The 19,968-nt window shown below is 30.7% G+C and overlaps 1 protein-coding gene across 1 annotated transcript; it reads right to left on the reverse strand.

The window, feature by feature from the left end:
- Positions 1 to 552: 552 nt before the first annotated feature.
- Positions 553 to 17,746, reverse strand: LOC129973048 (uncharacterized). The gene is made up of 3 exons (XM_056087406.1): positions 17,662 to 17,746; positions 4,889 to 4,970; positions 553 to 4,751 (listed from the first exon to the last, which is right to left on the reverse strand). The coding sequence occupies exon 3, from the start codon at positions 4,691 to 4,693 to the stop codon at positions 3,338 to 3,340; it is 1,356 nt and encodes a 451-aa protein (XP_055943381.1). The 5' UTR covers positions 4,694 to 4,751; positions 4,889 to 4,970; positions 17,662 to 17,746; the 3' UTR covers positions 553 to 3,337.
- Between the last annotated feature and the right edge of the window lie 2,222 nt (positions 17,747 to 19,968).

Raw genomic sequence — 19,968 nt, forward strand, 5'->3', positions numbered from 1 at the left:
CAGTCCAATATAATAGATTCGCATTTATTACCTCTCTCCGAATTGTTCTTCTTATCATATTTTAACCCCTCTTTAAAATGAACTCATCTGTCCGAGGTAGAAGGTCAGTTGTCAAATCATCAGAACCATACACAATTTATCCATGATTTAATATTGAGTTGGTATTACTAAACTTTAACGTAATTTAAAATCAACAAAAATTAAAAAAAAAATTCTTTAACAATTTCCTTATATTTACGCTTTACACTGTAATAAGCCATATACTAAAGGAAAACCTAATTATAAAATATAAAGTAATTGTTACGTAAGCATGTTGCCCCGCCTCTCACTTGTAACTCCCTCTAGCGGTATATGTAAAAAACTATCAGTCTTTGCAACATCATCGACGTAGCAGCACGCCGAAAGGCAAAGCTCAAACAAACTTCTGAAAGCGGAGAAACAATAAAATCTTTAAAATACAAAAAAGGTCCGTCATTATTATCGAACCTCTCCAGTAATAACTGCAAGATATTCATTGCTTTACAATAGATATTTTATTTTCTCACAATGGCAAAACTTATAATAAAATGAGCTTACACATTAAATGTAAATATATATACACTGTGAAGAGATTGGGTGCTCACATTGCTTATCATTTAAGCATTCAGCACAGTTTATTTACAACACAATTAATGCCAGACCATGTGATTGAGTCACTGACAGTTCTATTTTTCTGTAAGTGAATAATTTATTTAGATATTGAAATATGTTGCGTCTTGTTCATAATGATTTATATTAGTCCTGTTCACGTAAAAATTATGATTACTGATCGGATTTCATGCACCCTTATATCAGTGGAACACACTCTTTAAAACAGAAAAATGATAGCGTACGGCAGGACAAATATTCTCTTCTAAGTCTAGGTGTGTATTTAGAATTCACACAATGGCAGTACATTGCAGTATCGGCTTAGTCCAACTTTTCAAGACTTGCAGATGGCACATGAAGATTGGCATCTTGAAGATTTAAGGAATTCATAAAATTCGTTCACAATCTCTATTGAAAATTATAGCATACCACACTGAAAATCCTTCATCTTTATTCAACTTTTGTTTTGCCATTAATTTTGTTTTAAGCCATTTTAAAGCACTCTTTTATTTTTTCAAGGCTTTAAAAGTCTAAGGCGTGAATTCTGTGCGCATTTATTAATGTATATTTTTAGTTTTATATCGATGCTGTTTTAGAACTCCACGTCCCCCCCCCCCTGAATGTTTGTCTCATTATTGACTAGCCTTCTCTTCATTGCATTTTAGGTGTTTTCACAGATTTTTTAAAAATCCACTTTCGTACTAGGAACTTTCTCTTCTCTTTCACAAAAAAAATTGAAAAAATCGTTCCCAGCTACTTCCTGTTAAGTTGGTCTTTTTTTTCTTTATTCGTTTTCAAGAATAATAAAAATGCTTCCATGACATTTTTCTTGTCTTTTTTAGAGAGTGTAGACTCTTGAAAGTACGGCTCAACTAAGTGCCATTCGTCACTCAAAAGCATAGTATAAAAATAACTGAAAAAAAAATTTAGAAGTGACTAATCTCTTTCTATCCGCAGAATCTATATTTCTGAAAATTACTTTCATCGATTCTGCAGCTTCAATTTCAGAGATTTGAATTGAAAAGTCGAAGAAGACAATATCGCAGAGTGGCATTATTGAGACACAAAATATTTTTTGAAATCATTAGGACCGAGTAGAAAAAAATCCTGGAAAAGCTTTTAATCAAATTTTTGGAATTATTAAAAATCAAATGTTAGTATTCAAAAATGTTAATGTTAATAATTTCATTGATAAAATGCAAATTTTCATTGCTTTACTTAATTGCAATTAAAATTTAAGCAAAATAAAAGATTATCTCAATATGCCTAGACTATAAATACAAAAGACAAGTTGGAATATCAACGGTGCACCAGTTAAATGGATGTAGATTCGAATGTGCCTTGTACGATAGGTTTTTCCGTTCTCTTGGATACATATTTTTTTTTGTTTTTGACGGTTTAAATTCCTGACAATCTTTTTAAGATTTTGTCATAATAGAGATAAAATTATTTGAAGTAAAATAAGGCAATAAATAGCATAATAATATGATAATGGTTTTTCATAATAGAAATACAATTTTGTCAATCTTGTATTTGTTTTTACTTTTCTTTATAAACCTAGATTATTATTAGTAAAAACATAATTCCTTTACCAATTTAAAATCCCTACATTCACAAGTGATGTAAAACAAAATAAATGATATTTGTAAATTTCTGTCAAATTTTGAACGAAATCCATACACAGGAATTCTGGTTGTTCGATTAAAAACTCGATAACTACAATACGCAAAGAAATAAGCTGATTAAATTTGGCACACAGTTTAGAGCTTGAAATATAGATTCTTATCAAATATGGAACTAATACTATTAGGTTTGACTATTTATCTGTCTGTGCTTTCGCATGGAAATAAACGCAATAATTCATAAGCGGAATGACATAAGTTAATGGACAAAGATATTGTTTTTGGAGTGCAACTGTAACTCCGTGTCAAATTTTGATTTCATTCGGCTTAAAAAAAAGTGTTCAAAATATATATTTACACAAAACATTCAGTAAAAATGTTAGGTTAACGCCACAGATCTATATTTCGTAACTATTGTTTGCTAACGCCATGTAAGGTTATTAAGTTAATACCTGATGTGGGGAGAAGAGCGTAAGACCTTAATTAAAAAGTACGTGGGAAATTTTTTGGAGACCACTGACTCTAATTTACTGCTACAATTTATACTTTTTGTGTAAAAGTGCATATGAAAAATTATACAGTTTCTAAAACGAGTATGGCATAGCAATAAAGGAGTAAATATTATCAACCACGAATTTCTTTGAAGAGAGTTAGTTTCTTATTAGTCTGTTAGTTTCTCCTAAGGGTTGAGATATCATAGGAGGTGGAAACTATTTCTTATCTTGCTGCAATTTAAATTGCATAACTTTTCAGTATGTGAACTGACATGACGTTCTTAGGTTTTTGTGGATTTTTGAATTAAATACAAAAAATGCAATAACTCCCACGTACCTCCTCTCAGGGGAAAAAAGTAAATAATTTATAATTAATTATTATTATTTTTTTTACTATTGAAATATAACTCATTAGAAAAATACAAAATACGGAATTTTTCATTTTTAGTGTCAATTATTTGCTCGCCAAATTGTTTTAAGTTGCCAAGATCTCTTCAAAAGATTGCCATATACTTCTGTATTACATAAAACTATCTTTTTATGTGTTTTAGACATATTTTCCTCGCCTTCCAGGAGTCTTTTATTTACTTTCATTTAATCTGTATTAAGATTTCTCTCAAGGATCTTTTCCTCTTTCTGGAGGCACTCAGCAAATTTTGAAAGAGTGTCCATTATTCCTTCCTTGTCTTCTTTAGAGAGCCTGGACTCTTCAAGGCACAATCCAACTAAGTACCAATCACCTTTCTTTACCTCCCTTTCATAAAGTTTGAAAACACGCTCAGAACAGGCAAGTTTCTTTTTCGCTTCAGAATCAATATTCATAAAAATTAGTTTGATAGTTTCTGAATCACGAATTTTAAAAAGTGCTTGGAAACAAGAGGCAAACTCACTTTCTTGATTTACAAAATATTTCCTAAAATCGTTAGAGCCCAGTAGAAAGAATTCTTGAAATAATTTTGCAAGTGTGTAATCTGATTTAATTCTCATAGAAATATCCTCTAGTAGAAAGACGTAATCAATTGTAGTAAGATAATCCCAGATAAGTTTTGCGATGTCTAAAAAAAGATTTTGCCGCGGCCAATCAAGAAAACATATCAAAACGTCACGAGGGAAAGTCTTAAAAATTGTCATCTGTCTGTCTACACTCAATAAGGATAAAAAATAACAGAAAGTATCAGAAATTTTCACACGTGGGAAATCTGTTTTCTTAAGACCATATCGTGTTCTCTTCATTACGACAAACTGGCAAACTCTGAATAATGAAGCTTCTATTTCATCCTCTGTTAATTTTCTAAAAAAGTATTCAGCTGCTGCTTTATTACCTTGAGATGCTGAATATTCAAATGCATACTGTTTATAGCTAATCGTATTTCCTATGGATATTTCAAATATAAAGGACAGGTTATCTTCTTCTTCTTCCAGAATATAAGGCCAGTAGAACTCAAGATGAAGTACTGTTCCATCTTGAATTTGCAAAATATCTTTTTCATAAAAATATCTTTTACTCTTCTCAGGTAACTGTTCCCAAAGAATCGGAATGCGATTATCCAGGCAATATAAGCAAGCTAATTTGTAATTTTTAGTAGTGTCAAATATTTCATGATCTATAATGTCTTCTGCTGATTTTTGATATTCGACAGCTCCCGAAACTGTCCAACTGAGTAATTGTAAAATACGTGCGTCGAAACCCTCGGGCATCTCTAAGTAATGTTCATGAAAAATGCGCCAATTCAATATTTCTGATTCAATATGCTGCATTAAGTATATCATCTGCTCCGTTAGCACTGGAATTAACTCAAGTTTCCTGATGTTATTCTCGACCTGATAGTTAATATTAGAAGAGTCCTGTGAAGATAAAATATCAGTTTGACTCCATAAAATGATGACAACTCTTCTGAGGGTAATCTCCTTGAGTGACAACATCAATCCGTAATTCAACTCTGTCTCCATTATACTCTATGGCAAAAGCAAGGACGCTTTAGTGGAGATATCAGAACTAGTAACAAGCCTGCAAAAGAATAGTTGTGGATAAGAGAGTATATTTATATATTTGATGCTTTTTATTTTTTATCTTTTTCTGGTAAATTTGATAAAATACTTTTAACAATAGAATTCTTTTTTGCAAAATAGTTTGCATGAAAATACCTTTTGATGTAGAGGTTGATGGTCGTTCTCTTCAAGCACTTGAAGTTTTGCTTTTTCTCTTAATTAGCAATACTGTTTCTTCCTGTAATGGAAAATAAATTGGTCATTCATCTTCTTCTAATGAAGAATGAGAGATACATTTCTTCTAATGAGATACTTTAAATATATTAATACAATTGTACAAGAAGAAGAAGGATTATTAAGTGTTTAAATGCAAGTGAATGGAAGAAGTATTTAAGACCAGTAAACACTCCTTGTTCGCATCATGCATCCCGGATCTTGAATCATCTCATAATCATTCGTTTCCTGCTTGAAATAATTATTTATTATTTTTCATTAAATACGAAAAGGATTGGCCTTTGTTTCTAGTTCTCGAACTCCGTCTATTTCGTCTCAGATTCGTAGTTGCTTAATTCTGTCGGATACAAAAAATGAAATCTACGATAGCAAATTTCAAGTTATTATGTGAGAACATTATTATTTTTTAAGTCATTATTTGCCTTAATTAACTTAAGTCATTAACCAGTTTAAACCGGTTGGAAACGATCACAAGACTTGTCTATCGATCTCTCTCTTTCTCTCTATCTTAATATATATAAATTACGTGTCACGTTGTTTGTCCGCGATGGACTCCTAAACTACTTAACCGATTTTAATCAAATTTGCACACCGTGCGCAGTTTGATCTAACTTAAAAGATAGGATAGTCCTTTTTTTGAATTTTTAATTAGAATTTTAATTATTAATTAAAAACTAACTTTCCTGCCAAAAAGATCTTTTCATTTTCCCCACCGCCAAATGAGTTAGTTTCCAACTAACTCATTTGGCGGTTTTTTCCCAGTTTTTTTTCCCAACAGTCATGAGGCTAGGCTTAAGATTTTTCGGCTGATTATTTGAAACGATTCTATTTATTTTCTTAATGTTTGATGCATTTAAAATTAAACATTGTTAATTAATCGATCTTTCGGATTCATTCTTAAGTACTTTTGAATTAAAATAAAACAGAATAAAGGAAATTAAAAATGTCTAATCTGCATAGCGTTACCTCAACTGGCGTAGAAAAACTCACGCATTTGCGTTCGTAACTGGCGTTGAAAATTTACGCATGCGCAATGTGTTCTGATTGTTGACATGACAACCATTATCAACGGACGATTTAAATTATTTTTAGGTTAGTTGCATGTTTTTGTAATTAAATTGTATTTATGTTAGTTATATATTTTTTGTATACGCTTATAGTTTTAAGTACATCGTTTTTTAAGTAGTTTTTTTAACCTGTTTTCAACCGATTATTTTAAACGATTCGTTTTATTTCCTTAGTGTTTGATGCATTTAAAATTAAACATTGTTAATTAATCGTTCTGGTCATGATGAATCTGAGAATATTTTGTTGACAAATTCTTGAAATATTACATAAATTAGGAAAGATATTCTTTAGTTCCCATAAAGTTTAAACGCTCAGTGACTGTTTTCAGTAATCATATTCCAAAAAAATACTTTGTTTCAGTAAAAAATATTATTATATTAATTGCAGATTAATCCTTTCCACTTTAATTTGAAGTATAAATTCTACGGGAACTAACAGAAAATTAGAGAGATACATATTACGTTATGACTGAAGGCGTTTATAATATTATGAGTGAATTATATATCAAAATTTGAAGTTTTAAAATACTTTGATGAAGAAGCTATTAAAGTAGGAATTGCATAAAATATTTAATTATTAAAATTTAAACGAACATTAAGATTGGCGAACCGGCTGGTCGCCAAAGGCGGCTAGTATATCTATATAATGATAATTTTTTTAAAACTTTCTTTTTCAATTTTTCTAGCTGACAAACAAAGGTTTGGAGCTCGAGCGGTTTTGATATGAAAAAAACCCATCGTTTTTCTAAATATCGACGCATGCGTAATCTGATAGTCTCGTGATTGCTTCAAACCGATTTAAACTGGTTAATGACTTAAATTAATTAAGACAATTTGTAAGAATTCAGAGAGTAAATTTGGAAATATAATAATGTAATATAACTTCAGAAATATAATAATGTAATATAATATAATTTCAGATACATAATTTGGTATAATTTTAGAAATATAATAATATCTGGGGGCACGGCAGTGCCCCCGCCAAGTCGAGCAAAGTCGCCAAGTCGAGCAAAAACAAGCGGCACGTCCGTACCATCCTTTTCTCGAAGCAGTTCAGGCCATTTTTGACCCCCTATAACTTTGTTACGGATAAAACTAGAAGCCTGAATTTTCAGTAACCAAGCAGGCATTATACAAATACGGAATATTTCAAATTTCATTAAATTTGAACCAGTAGTTTAAGAATTATAACTAGTCAAAGTTTGTGAATTTTGTCACTGACTGACTGACCGATCATCAAAACTCTAAGGCACTTCTAGCAGACATAGAAGCTTCAAATTTAGAATACAATTAGTGTTTAGTGTATAAATCAAGGAAAAACTAAAATATCCGTGTAATAATGGAGGGATCTATACATTTTTCGAAGTTTCGAGCATTATCCATTTTGTTGGCAAATTCGTCGCCAAGTCGCCAAATGGTCGCCAAGTTTGTCACCAAGCTCTGGGATGACAGGTTCGGCATCCGACAGCATCCAATACAGATTACTGTAAAACGATCTTTCTTATGATGATACTATTTGCTCTGGGAAGCAAAATGACAGGTTTGTAACAATATCTAATTTGAAATAATTCAATTTAAAGCTGTGGAAGCTGCAAACGCAATGGGTGACTTTCAGAGAATCAATCTGGTAGAAGAAGAGCAAACTGATCTTCAAAGTATGATCGTAAAACTTAATGCCGATCAAAAAAGAGTCTTCGATATGATCACAAATAAAATGGACACAACTGATAATAACGCTGCCGTTTTACACTGTTTTGTGAGTGGAACTGGTGGTACTGGAAAGAGCTTTTTAATAAAAACTCTGAAAGTTTGGGTTAAGATGTATTTAAACAAAAAAAGTGGCAGTTAATTGCTCCAACAGGAATAGCTGCATTCAATGTGAATGGGTTGACTAAAACTATTGCAGCTGCCTGTAGAACACAAGCAAACACCGAAGTACAAGCCACTTTCTGATGAAGTGCTCCAAGTTCTGAGATCAGATTTGAAAGAAGTAGTGTTGTTTAAGAAAGAAGTAGAAGTAGTAGACAAAGTGTCGATAATATCCAATGTTACTTTAACATATATTCATTTACGCTTACCTGAAATATTCGTCACAAGCGATGATCAGAATGGGTGGTTTGGAAAAAAACATCTTGTAGTTTTCGGAGATCTCTTACAGCTTCCGCCGGTAAGAGAAAAGTCACCTATTGAAAAACTACCAACTGCTGAAACTAATAAGTTGTTAGGTTCCCTCAGGATACCAAATCTGTGGATTGAACTGCTCATATACGATGAACTTACAATTAACATGCGACAGCTCAATGATTCTGACTTTGTTGAAATGCTAAATAGAATAAGATTAGATGTGACTACACAAAAGGACCGCGACTTACTCTCGACTAGATTAATAACTCTAAAATACAATTCAAATGAAAACAGGTTAATTGAAATAATTGAACACCTCTCGAAACTTCTTAATGATACCGTTTGCTTATTACCTACAAAAAAACATGTGTCAACAATTAAATACTGCAATGCTTAAATCTCTTCCACATCCCGATGTAAAACTTACAGCTGTAGATAGCATAGATTGCCCCAGATACCTCACAAAAAGAGCTCGTGAATGCATAAAAAATATGAAGACGATGCTTCTACGATTGCAGGCCTGGAAGAGAACATAATTATAAAAATAGGAGCAAAAGTCGTGTTAAGGCGAAATATTGGCGTGAGTCTTGGTTGATTTCAGGATTCTATCGGTATAGTGCAAAGAGTAAAGGTTGATACGGAAAATACAAAAATAATTAAGAAAATATACATTACATTTAATAAAGGACATGTTTACGAGCTTAGTCCGGTAAAAATTAAATTTGAAATTATTAATGGAGCTTATGTTCATAGCGAACAGTTTCCCATATGTATAGCCTATGCTATAATTATACCCAAAAGTCTGAGCCTAAATCTAAATAATGCACTGATGAATATCGGTTTTGCAGTATTCACATCCGGTCAAACTTACATGGCAATTTCGAGAGTTATAAGTCTGGACGGCTTACATCTAATAAATGTCGACTTTGGAAGTATTAAAGCGCAGGAATTCTCAATTTGTGAATACAACAGACTAAGAAGTATTTACCGTTCAGACTTGTCAAAAATTGTAACATCAAAGCTTACGAGAAAAACCCATAGAGACAGGGAGTGGGCTATGAGAAAAACTGTAGCTGAAGCTCAAGAAGTAGTACCGGAAAAGAAAAAGTGGAAGACTACATACAAAAATAAGAAAAGAACTATCTACAAAAAGAAATGAGATGCCATCAAAAACATAACGTGTAAAAAAACCAAGTCTCGCAACTCAGTTCTTCTATCGTAAAAAGTTGTGAGATCCATGTAATACCAAGTCGGTCAATTTATTCAGTCTCTAAGTAAGGGTCCTTTTATCTTAAGTTATTACGTCATTAGCTAACCTAACAACATCTTATAGTGACCATATCAATATTAAAAATCTTTTATGGTTTAAATAAATAGATTGACTTGGCAATCGCACTAAACAATCTAATTTTATATAATATGTTAATGTTATCTAATTTAATGTAAAGATGTATTGTGTTTTCATGCGATGGCCAAGTCAATCTATTTATTTAAACCATAAAAGATTTTTAATATTGATATGGTCACTATAAGATGTTGTTAGGTTAGCTAATTACGTAATAACTTAAGATAGAAGGACCCTTAAGTAGAGACTGAATAAATTGACCGACTTGGTATTTCATGGATCTCACAACTTTTTACGATAGAAGAACTGAGTTGCGAGACTCGGTTTTTTTACACGTTATGTTTTTGATGGCATAATATAATTTCAGAAATATAATTTGGATATCAAGTTGTAACTTTAATTGGCGATAAATCGCCAAATGTGACAACCTTCTGCATTATTTTCTAATAACCGTATTTTAATTAGTTGAAATTATCCCTGAACCAACAATCTTTATCGATTAAACAAACAATATTTTAACTTGTTTGTTTATTTTTAAAAAATGTTGCACGAGTTAGGCAATAACACTGTTATTTCCAAGGGAAATACTACAACAGCAGACGATAGATAACTCAAAAGCTATACAGTGAAAGCTGACTCCAAAATAAAACTACGATAGATAATGAAAAAACCATACTGCGAAAGTCCACTCAAAAATAAAAAAAAAAGGGATAAATCGCCAATTTATTGTCTACGCATTTTGAGGCTTCAACAATTTGTTGCCTTCAAATCGCTTCAAAAACCTCAAGCCAAAACAACATCATGTCTTACATGATAAAATCTCTCGCATTTGTCACCTATTTTGCCTAATCATATTTTCAACTGTATTGGACAGAGTATAAGTTTAAAACTAAACTAATAATTTATTTACACTAATAATAAAGACAAAGATATGCGTTTGTGTGTGTCAAAGACCAATTAAGCTCTTTTGTTTAGCTTCAACAGATATTTGTGTTTTATTTAATTTTCAATACAACAGTTTGTCTTTTAATTGAGTTAACGCCTTATTCACGTCAATTTTTTTCTTCTTCTACGCGATAAATAACGATTTTAGATTGGAATTTAATCGTTTTTTTATGATGATGTCTTCTTTTAATTTCACTTTTAATGATTTTTTTTCTTTTAATTTCCCAATATCTTCCTCATTTCTCATTTCAATGAGCATTCCTACTTTGCTTACATCTTAAAGATTTGTAAATCCCATCTTTAACTTTGTCAGGTCAACTGCATTTGGAGTATGGCCATGATGTTTCCCTTACTTTTCTCTTTTTGTTATATAATCCTTATACTTGTCATATAATTTAATTTTTGTTAATTGACGACTCAAAGGTAAAAAAATTCGTTGCATTTCATAAAGTCTAAATCACCAAATATTATTGAATCGGATGTTCTTCCGAAATTTCAAAGTTTTACAAATACCTCATAAATCATTTAATATTTTGCTCCTTCGTTCTTTTAACTGATATTTAACAATTACATGTCACAGGGTTTGTTTACAAATTAAAGACAATTTTGACAGTCATTTTTAATTATTTATTAAAAAACTCAATTTTTACCATCAGATAACCATCATTATTAAAACACGACAAAAATAATAGCCACTAAGTCATCTGTATGCTACCAGAACATATTTTATTTAAATCAATCAAGGAACAGAATATTTAAAATCTTTTTTCACCAAGTTAAAATTTACCCATGTCATTTTCCGTGTAAGGAAAAATTTCAGTTTCTCATTTTCTTCAAAATATAAAAATTATTAACTCATTCATAATTAGACATTAATGAATAAATCTTACATGTTTAGTTCAAAAAGTTATGTTCATCTAGAAAAAATTAAATAAAAATTAAAATTAAATCTACGATCGCAAGTTATCATGTGAGAACATTATTATTTTTAAGTCATTATTTGTGTTAAATTAATTTAAATCACTAGCCAGTATAAAACGGTTTGAAACAATCACAAGACTTCTCTATCTTTCTCTCTCTCTCTCTCTTTATACATATATGTATGTGTGTGTGTGTGTGTATGTATGTATAATGATAATTTTTCTAAACTATCATTTTCAATTTTTTTAGCTGCCAAACAAAGTTTTGGAACTCAACCGATTTTGAGATGAAATAACAGCTATGATGTCATAGTTCTACGTCAACCTTTTAAAAACGCATCTGCTGTCAAAGAAGCATGCGTAATAATAAAGCAATACTGTTAAAAGCAGGTCAACCTTTTAAAAACGCATGTGCTTTCAAAGAGGCATACATAATAATAATGCAATACTAGTAAAAGCAGGTAAAACAATATATGCGATTAAAAGATGATGTTGAAAATTGCCATCAATGCTTTACTCATTGCCTACGCGATTTCGATATTCAATACTCATGGCCTACGCGATTTCGAGCTTCAAAACCAAACAACAACCCTCTAACCAAAATAACATCATGTTCTCATTGCAATAATTAATTTGCAATGGATGCCTTAATTTGCAATGGATGCAAAATAAGGGTAATAAAATTAGAGCTTTTATAATATCGCACTGACAATAAATTCTTTATATCCAATCACTAATTAAAAATCAATTATTAATCAAATTTTCTACAAGATTTATCTACTAAATTACTTGCAATTTAAACAGTATAAATCTCTTGGAGCCCGGATTGATAAAGAAAATACTATACAATCCGTTCTTGAATCGTAATCAAAGGCATGCGTAAAAGACAACTTGCATTCTGAAGAAGCTAACATGGCGTCACCCATAACAGCCATAGCAACAAGTAGCACATTTCAAAAGCTCATAATGTCAATACCAATCAAAAATTTCATAGGATTTCCTTATCCCCTATTACTAGGAGGGCTTACTGTTTTTGCACATTCAGATATCTTCCACGAAATCCTAATTATTCACATAAAACTTATTTGCTCAAGATAAATACATAACAACCAAAATTAAAGGCGTTGTCTCCGGGTGATCATTCCGGATTCGGTACTTGTTTCCGGCAACGATTTGTTTATTTTGTAACCGAGTAATCGGATTCGAGAAATGAATGAGCGTCAAAGGAATGCTTTAGAATTGCAGTATGAAATACCATGTTGTTAAGGTCCAAGATATTTGAGACAGGAAATATAAAGCATGCTTTTCGTTGCTGCTTCAGTGGGAAGATAAGAAAAGGGAATCGCTATAGTCTTGTCCAATCGAAAGCGAAATTTTTTGTTGATAAGTTTCTTAACAAGGAGGAGCTTCTCTAGGCATTCGTTGATTTTAGATTGAAAGCAATTCTGATACTTCAAAGAAATCAGTGTATCTACTACTTTTGCTAAATTATTCCAAAAGGATAATGTTTTTTTTTATGGCAAATAATGTGTGCTTTTGGTACTGCATGAGGAAGTTGCTAAATCCATATTAACTGTTTTTGTAATTTTATATGAGTATTTTGTGTAATTTTATATAAGGGCGTATTTGTTGTGTCCGTATATTAATTTTTTATGAGCACTTTATTGATATCTCCCTCATTAAAAGTTAATTCAAATAGATAAATCTTTAATTTTTCAACTAAAGAACAAGCAGCAACATTACTTTTAATATCATCATAAATTATCACTCAAGTTAACTTTTTATTAATATTGTTGCGAAATTTCCCGGTTCGTTTGGATAGTGGAAGTTATATGGTGTGGAGAACGCTCAATCAGCAGGCGGCAGTAGAAAAAAAAACAGCGACGTTTATTTACACGAAGACAGTACAGTACAAAGACGACAACTATATACAGCATAGAGAAGACAATTACTTTCAGCCTTAGACGTGCACACAGCAAGACTCTACTGCAGACAGTAGCGCTCAGCTTAGTTCAGCACTAGCTTGACTCCGTCGCTGCTCTGCTAATCTCTGGAAGACCCGTTGTTTACCGTCGATTCCGACTACCACTACTCCGGCAGCTGCAAACTGCTTCCTTTTATAGGTCTCAGGAGTCGAGGCTAGAAGCCTCTCAACTAATCAGGAACTTTCGAGGCGTATCTCGGTTCCCAATGATGGACGGATCGGGAAAATTCTCGATGTTTCGGGTATAATCTGTTTTGGCGCTAAAGTCGAAAAATTCGTCACCAAGTCGCCGAATGGTCGCCAAGTTTGTCGCCAAGCTCTGGGACCTCCTGACTGTAAAACAGTCTTTCTGATGATGGAACCAACTATGCTGGGAAGCAGCATCACAGATTCGTAACAATATTTTAAGGAAAAGAATTGGATTTCTTAGACTATTTTTGGACTTTATCGGAAATTTTCTGAAGTTATTTTAAGCCGTATTCTGTATTCACTCTATCTGTGACGAATACAATGAATCTCTAGAACAAATTAAATTTAATAGATTCATAGATAATTCACAAAACATTTTCCCATTCACCAGTTTGCTACAATATAAAAATCATTATGATTAATCTCCAATTAAAAACTAATTAATATGAATATAATTAACTAATATGAATATAATTAATTAATATGATTATAATTTTTGCTACAACAGAAGAATCAATTTAAATTATTCCTACCACTATGAATTTTGACATTTAGGACACTTTCCGTAAACCTTAAAATTGTGTTTCTGAAGCTTATTCTCAGCGATTCAGAAATTTTTATGATTTTTATATATATTTATTACTATTATTTAAAGGCTTTCATAATTTTTTCATCTGGGTTATGTAGTACCAGTTAATTTTTTTATAAAATACAAATTGAGTAAATCATTTAATGTGAAAGTAGACGAAGTCCTAATTCAGTTTGATGACTGTTGATTACCCCCCACCCTCTTTTCAGTTTGCATAATCCGATAATTTCTCCACTCAAGTCGCAAATTTTCAAAATTCTGTCCCACAGTATAATATTTTCACCAAAATTAATTTTTTTCACCTGAATACTTATCTTTCTATATTCAGTTTAATGATTTTTCCCTATTCAAAATTTGTTAAACTGTCAACAGTACTTAGGTTTTCACAATAAATTTCACTAAAATTATAATAGCGATTAGAATAGTGAATTATAGGTTATATTCACCATCCTAATTTCCTTCTCTCTGGTTTTCATGATAATTTGGAAATCTTTGCTTTTGCTTTTTACTTTTTTGACCCAATTCGGTCGTACGAATATTCTAGTCACACTTCCCTGCCCTGAATTCGAATGATGATTTTACTCTTATGATTTATCACGTCAAAATAATTAGTAAAAAAAAAATTACGTATTATGTATGTATAAATTACGTATTATGTTTAAAGTATCGAATTAAGTAGCTGGTATTTTGTTTGTAAAATCATCAATGCAAATTTTTTTAGCTCATTGCTATTTTTACAAGTAATAAAGCAAAGTATAAGCGTCCTTGAATTCGATATAATCCTCTGTACATTGTAGATAAATTAATCACACGAAAACAAAAGTTATTTCTGTTTTTTTCAATAAAAAATTGTTTTGATATAAATTGTAATTTATTTTTCTGTTACTCTCCCTTTTTTTTTCTCTACTCTTTTGTGTAAATGAAGGAATAGTTTTTCTTTATTTTTAAGCACAAAAATTCTTTATTTGAAAACTGGAGAGTATGCCATTTTACTTCCTGGCGTATGAAGAATCGAGAAAATGCGGGCAAAGAACTATAGTCTTCAAATCACTAGATTTCAGCGAATCTTCACATTTCAAACCACTTTAAGCTTTCGAATATATATATATATATATATATATATATATTCGTGTGTTTGCGAGCAAGCTGTGGTGAATAGCATATAAGCCAGTTTAACAACTACGCTACACTAGCATATGCTTTTGTATCCTGGTTATGTTACTGGACTGCGAACCACAAGGTGTCAGGTTCAATCCTCGCTAATTACAATCCGCTAAATTGTTGACCTCTGACGATGAACCTTCAACAGTTCGTACAGCTGTTGTGGCGCTATCTACTCGCAATCAAAGTCGTGAGACTCACTTGACGCAGCAACCAATCACTCACACACGCTCGCCATAATGCTTGGCGCTACTCAACTGGGTTTAGGCCCATTAGACAACAGCTAAAAATACATCACCACTCAACAGCCATATCGTTCATCTCACCTCCGTCTCAATGGAGGGATAGTGAGATAGGGTGAATACTGGAGGGTGAATAGCATATAAGCCAGTTAACAACTACGCTACACGAGCATAGGCTTTTGTATCCTGATTATGTTACTGGACTGCGAACCACAAGGTCCCAGGTTCTATCTTCGCTCATCACAATCACCAAAAAGCGAACTCAAGAATGAGACGAATTACAAGGATGAAATTTTTTATGTGATCTTAATAATAAAATCATTAATTTGAATGAAATTTTAGATGAAATTCGCCAGGAAGCTTATCTACCTAAATACTTTCAAATATGATAAAATTCGCCAGGATGCATGAAATTTTGTTAGTAAAAATGTTGGGCTAAATTGAAATTATTTATTGTACTGTTAGTGAAAAATTTCATAAATAGAAATTAAGAATAAGATAGTCATAATAAATGAACGAATTCGTTACATTAATAAATATAAAAATACAATAAAATCTCCAAAAAACAAATTTTTCAAGCCTGTTTTTTATAATTATCTAATTTGTACAATGACCGATTATAGTTTGAAGCTCAAATATGAATTTACTGTATGTAAATCATTGATACCAACAAAATTTTATTTTAATGTTGATTGATATGCATTCAAACGGAAAATATGTTTTATAATTTGTTTTCGGTTCAATCTCAAAGTTTTATTGAATAAAAGGAAACTAGTTAAAATACACATATTTATCAGAATAATAGAGAGCAAAGCTTTATTTTCTCTGCGAACAGACTAAAAGTTTGTCAACGAAAGATTTTAGTTTAGTTCATATTTTTTAATTTACAAAAAATATTTTTTTCCTTTAAAGTGGAGGATCTGCTTGGATTCTACATGATAAGCAACTATATTTGGCTTAGTTCAGTTATATTAACGTCCCGTTTTAAAGAAACACAAGGGTTATTTTGGGGCGGACATCGTAATTTTGAATCTCGGTCTGACGACGAGGGCGGCACTTGAACTGGCAGCCCCTTTTCCAAGCTTCCGCATCCCAGCAATGGGAAAGCTCCGACGAATTTAATGCGCACCAGATCCGCTTACACTACGGTTCTTTGGTAGAAACCGGTCTCGAACCCGAAACCGTCCGATTCCGAAATTGAAAACTTACCACCATGCCACCCCGGCCCTCAGTTGTAGTAGGCATAAAAATATTTCCAGAAAGGAAATATCTTTTTCAAAATTTTATTAATTGAAATTAAGCGAATATTGGGTCTTTTTACATTAAGTACCAATGATATGACTGCATAAAAAATATTTTCGCAATAAATAAAAATTTTTAAACGACACAATTTAGTTACCATTTTAAATTGCCTGTAATTTTAATTTTCGAAAATATTTTTAATGTGATTTACAACAGTACTTTTCGTAAATATAACGAAAGTTAAATAAGTTTCATCATTTTTTTAAAAAAATATTTATATCTTATATCTTTGTTTTGTTGAAATATTATATAATAATATCTGTAAAAACCAATTTAAAAACGGTGTAATTTATTAGGCCTATATTATTTCTATAATGTATTTGTTCTAAAATTAACACGCTTCTAAAAGCATATTTTTAAACACAATTTACAACTAAGTTTTTTGCAATTAAATTCAATTTTCATTGCATAATTAGTTTCCAAGCCTATTATTCAATTTATGCAACATTTGCTGGTTTCATAATTTGAATAATATGCGTGAGTAATATATATATATATATATATATTATTCAGTGCAAATGACAGTCATCAAAACCAGTAGGGGGCTGATACATATCTAAAACCTTAGAAAGCACTGAAAGAAAACTGGAAATAATAAATGTGTAAATTAATATAATGGGCAAATTAGAAATAGGCCACTAATATATAAAAAAATGTATTTAACGCAAAACTGCAACAAACTAGTGATAAATGTAAAATTATGCAATCTTAAAGGTAGAGATTTCACTTATATTTAAAAAGAAAAATGCTTATTTCAAAAAGGAAACTTTTCTTGATATTTTTATTAAAACATTTAAATCAGTGATTCATTTTCTTTATATACGTACCTAAAGATGGGTTCAGTTGATTCCGAAAGAAAGTTTTTACATACATTTGAATCGTAAATTACTGTTCTCCTCGTTAGTAAATAATATTGAACAAAGATAAGATAATTTTATCAATAAAAAAAGACTGATAATAAACTCTCGATGGCAATATTGCTACGTCAGAATGTTGAGGTTGAAGTAGAAGTTAAGAATATTTGGCTGGCAAATGCCAGTTTTCAATTCAAGTTTTGCCAGTGATCCTTTGGTTTCTGAATGCACAACATAAATTTTTAAATTATTTTGATTTCACTGTTGGTGATGGGACTGAAAAATATCGGAATATTTTTTTTTTATTTTCCAAGAATTACGCAAATGCAAATGCTATTTGGAACCCGATAACACACGAAAAAAAAAAATAATCTGAGATTTGGGTGGGGGTGGTCTTCTCAAAACTTTCTTGCATTTATGTTTTCGTAAATGGAGAATCATGAAAAGTAGGTAACCCATGAGGACATGAGAGGGCATTTGCTTTCTCATGAAACAAAAGTTTTATGAATTTTACTAGCTGTTGGGATTAGCTGACTGATTCACGGATTCCCTCCCCCTTGTTATATTAAATAAATATATATATGGCAAATTAAAACGAACCTTTTTCATAGTTTTGGTATGGAGATTTCAAATAAATAACTCTTTAATTGATTTCTTGCATTTAAAAATCTTTAAAAATACATCCAGTTTTGTATATGCATATATTAGGATTTTATTCATAATTTTTTTTTATTTCATTAGGAATTCTAGTTTCTTATCTAATAAATTTAGTATGTTTTACTTTTATTCATTTACTAGCCGCTTTTGGTGACCAGCCGGTTCGCCAGTATTACCGCTCGATACAATTTTCAATTAAATATTTTAAGTAACTGGTCTCTTAATAGATTCTGAAACAAAACATTTTTAATCTTCAAATTTTGATAGTCATACCAAACTTATACTGTTGTTTAGATCGTTTCGTTCAATTTACTATATATATTTTGCTAATTTGTTGTCATTTCCGGTAAAACTTCAACTTTAATTTAAAGTGGAAATGATGAAATTGCAATTAATATAAAGATATTTTTTAATAAAACCAAGCGTTTTATTTTATTTATCATCTTTATTGTTATTTATTTATTATTATTATATTTGAATATGAGGATTGCAAACAGAATCGGTCGGTATTGAAGTCTTATGTAAACTACAAAATATTTTTCATAATTTATGTAATATCTCAAACAATAATTCAACAAAAATTTCTCAGATTCAGCAAAAAATTCAGTTTTTAGTTTTGCTTTCAAAAGGATTGAAATGAAATCAATAATAATATTTTGTTCCGGCCTATAAATATATTTCAAAAATTATGAAGTCTAAATTTAATGCAGTAAGGTATCATATTCTGAGAAACATTCTGGACACACCAAATTTTAAATAAATTAATGAATGTTTCTATTTTCCAAGATCAAGTAAGACTTATTTATGAAGTTCTGAATGTTAAAAATTTAGAAAAACTCAACATTTTCATAATCTTAGGCCAATTAATCTTGCGAAACCAGCGCGCTGATTGGCGTATTTTCTTTCAAACGATCAATTGAAAATCTAAAATTATCCTTTTTTTATTGAATAGTGATATTCAAATTTTCATAAATCAGTCAGTTTAAGGGATTGATTTAGTTGATTGGAAATTAACTCTTTTTATTTAAAATATTAGTGTTTCAAGAACACTTTGTTATTCGTGATTTCCACAGCAGAAGCTTTATGTAAAATCAAAAATTCGTATTTTATTAGAGCATTTATGGAATCAAGTTACATAAAATATAATCATTTTCCATTTAGACCATTTTAGCAGATATGTGTCTTACTAAAGGTTTACAAATTAGCTGTGTGGCCCTAATTTGAATGGATATCTTGTTCATATTAAACAAAACTTGCCTTAAAATAAAACTGATTTATTGGATTAATAATATAGAGAGTGTAAAAGATCATAAAATAATTTTTCTTGAATTTATTTTTTAGAAAAAATAATATTTCATATTTGTTTCATTTCCTACAGACACGTGCCGAAAATTATATTTTTGCAGATTTCATTTCCAAAAAAGATTTAAATTATTTTTAGTTGGAGCTTTAATCAATGTGATGGCAACACTTTGAAAAAAGCTAATTTTTCCCCATGAATGCGAAACGTACTCTTGAAGCTTAAATTTTATTTTTATTTTGTACAAAAAAAAAAAAAAAAAAAAATGTTGAAAAATATAGTTAAAATATTTATTTAAAAATTCATTAAAAATAGAAATTTAA

The sequence above is a fragment of the Argiope bruennichi genome, chromosome 6, assembly GCF_947563725.1.
Source record: "Argiope bruennichi chromosome 6, qqArgBrue1.1, whole genome shotgun sequence".
NCBI classification, from domain to species: domain Eukaryota; kingdom Metazoa; phylum Arthropoda; class Arachnida; order Araneae; family Araneidae; genus Argiope; species Argiope bruennichi.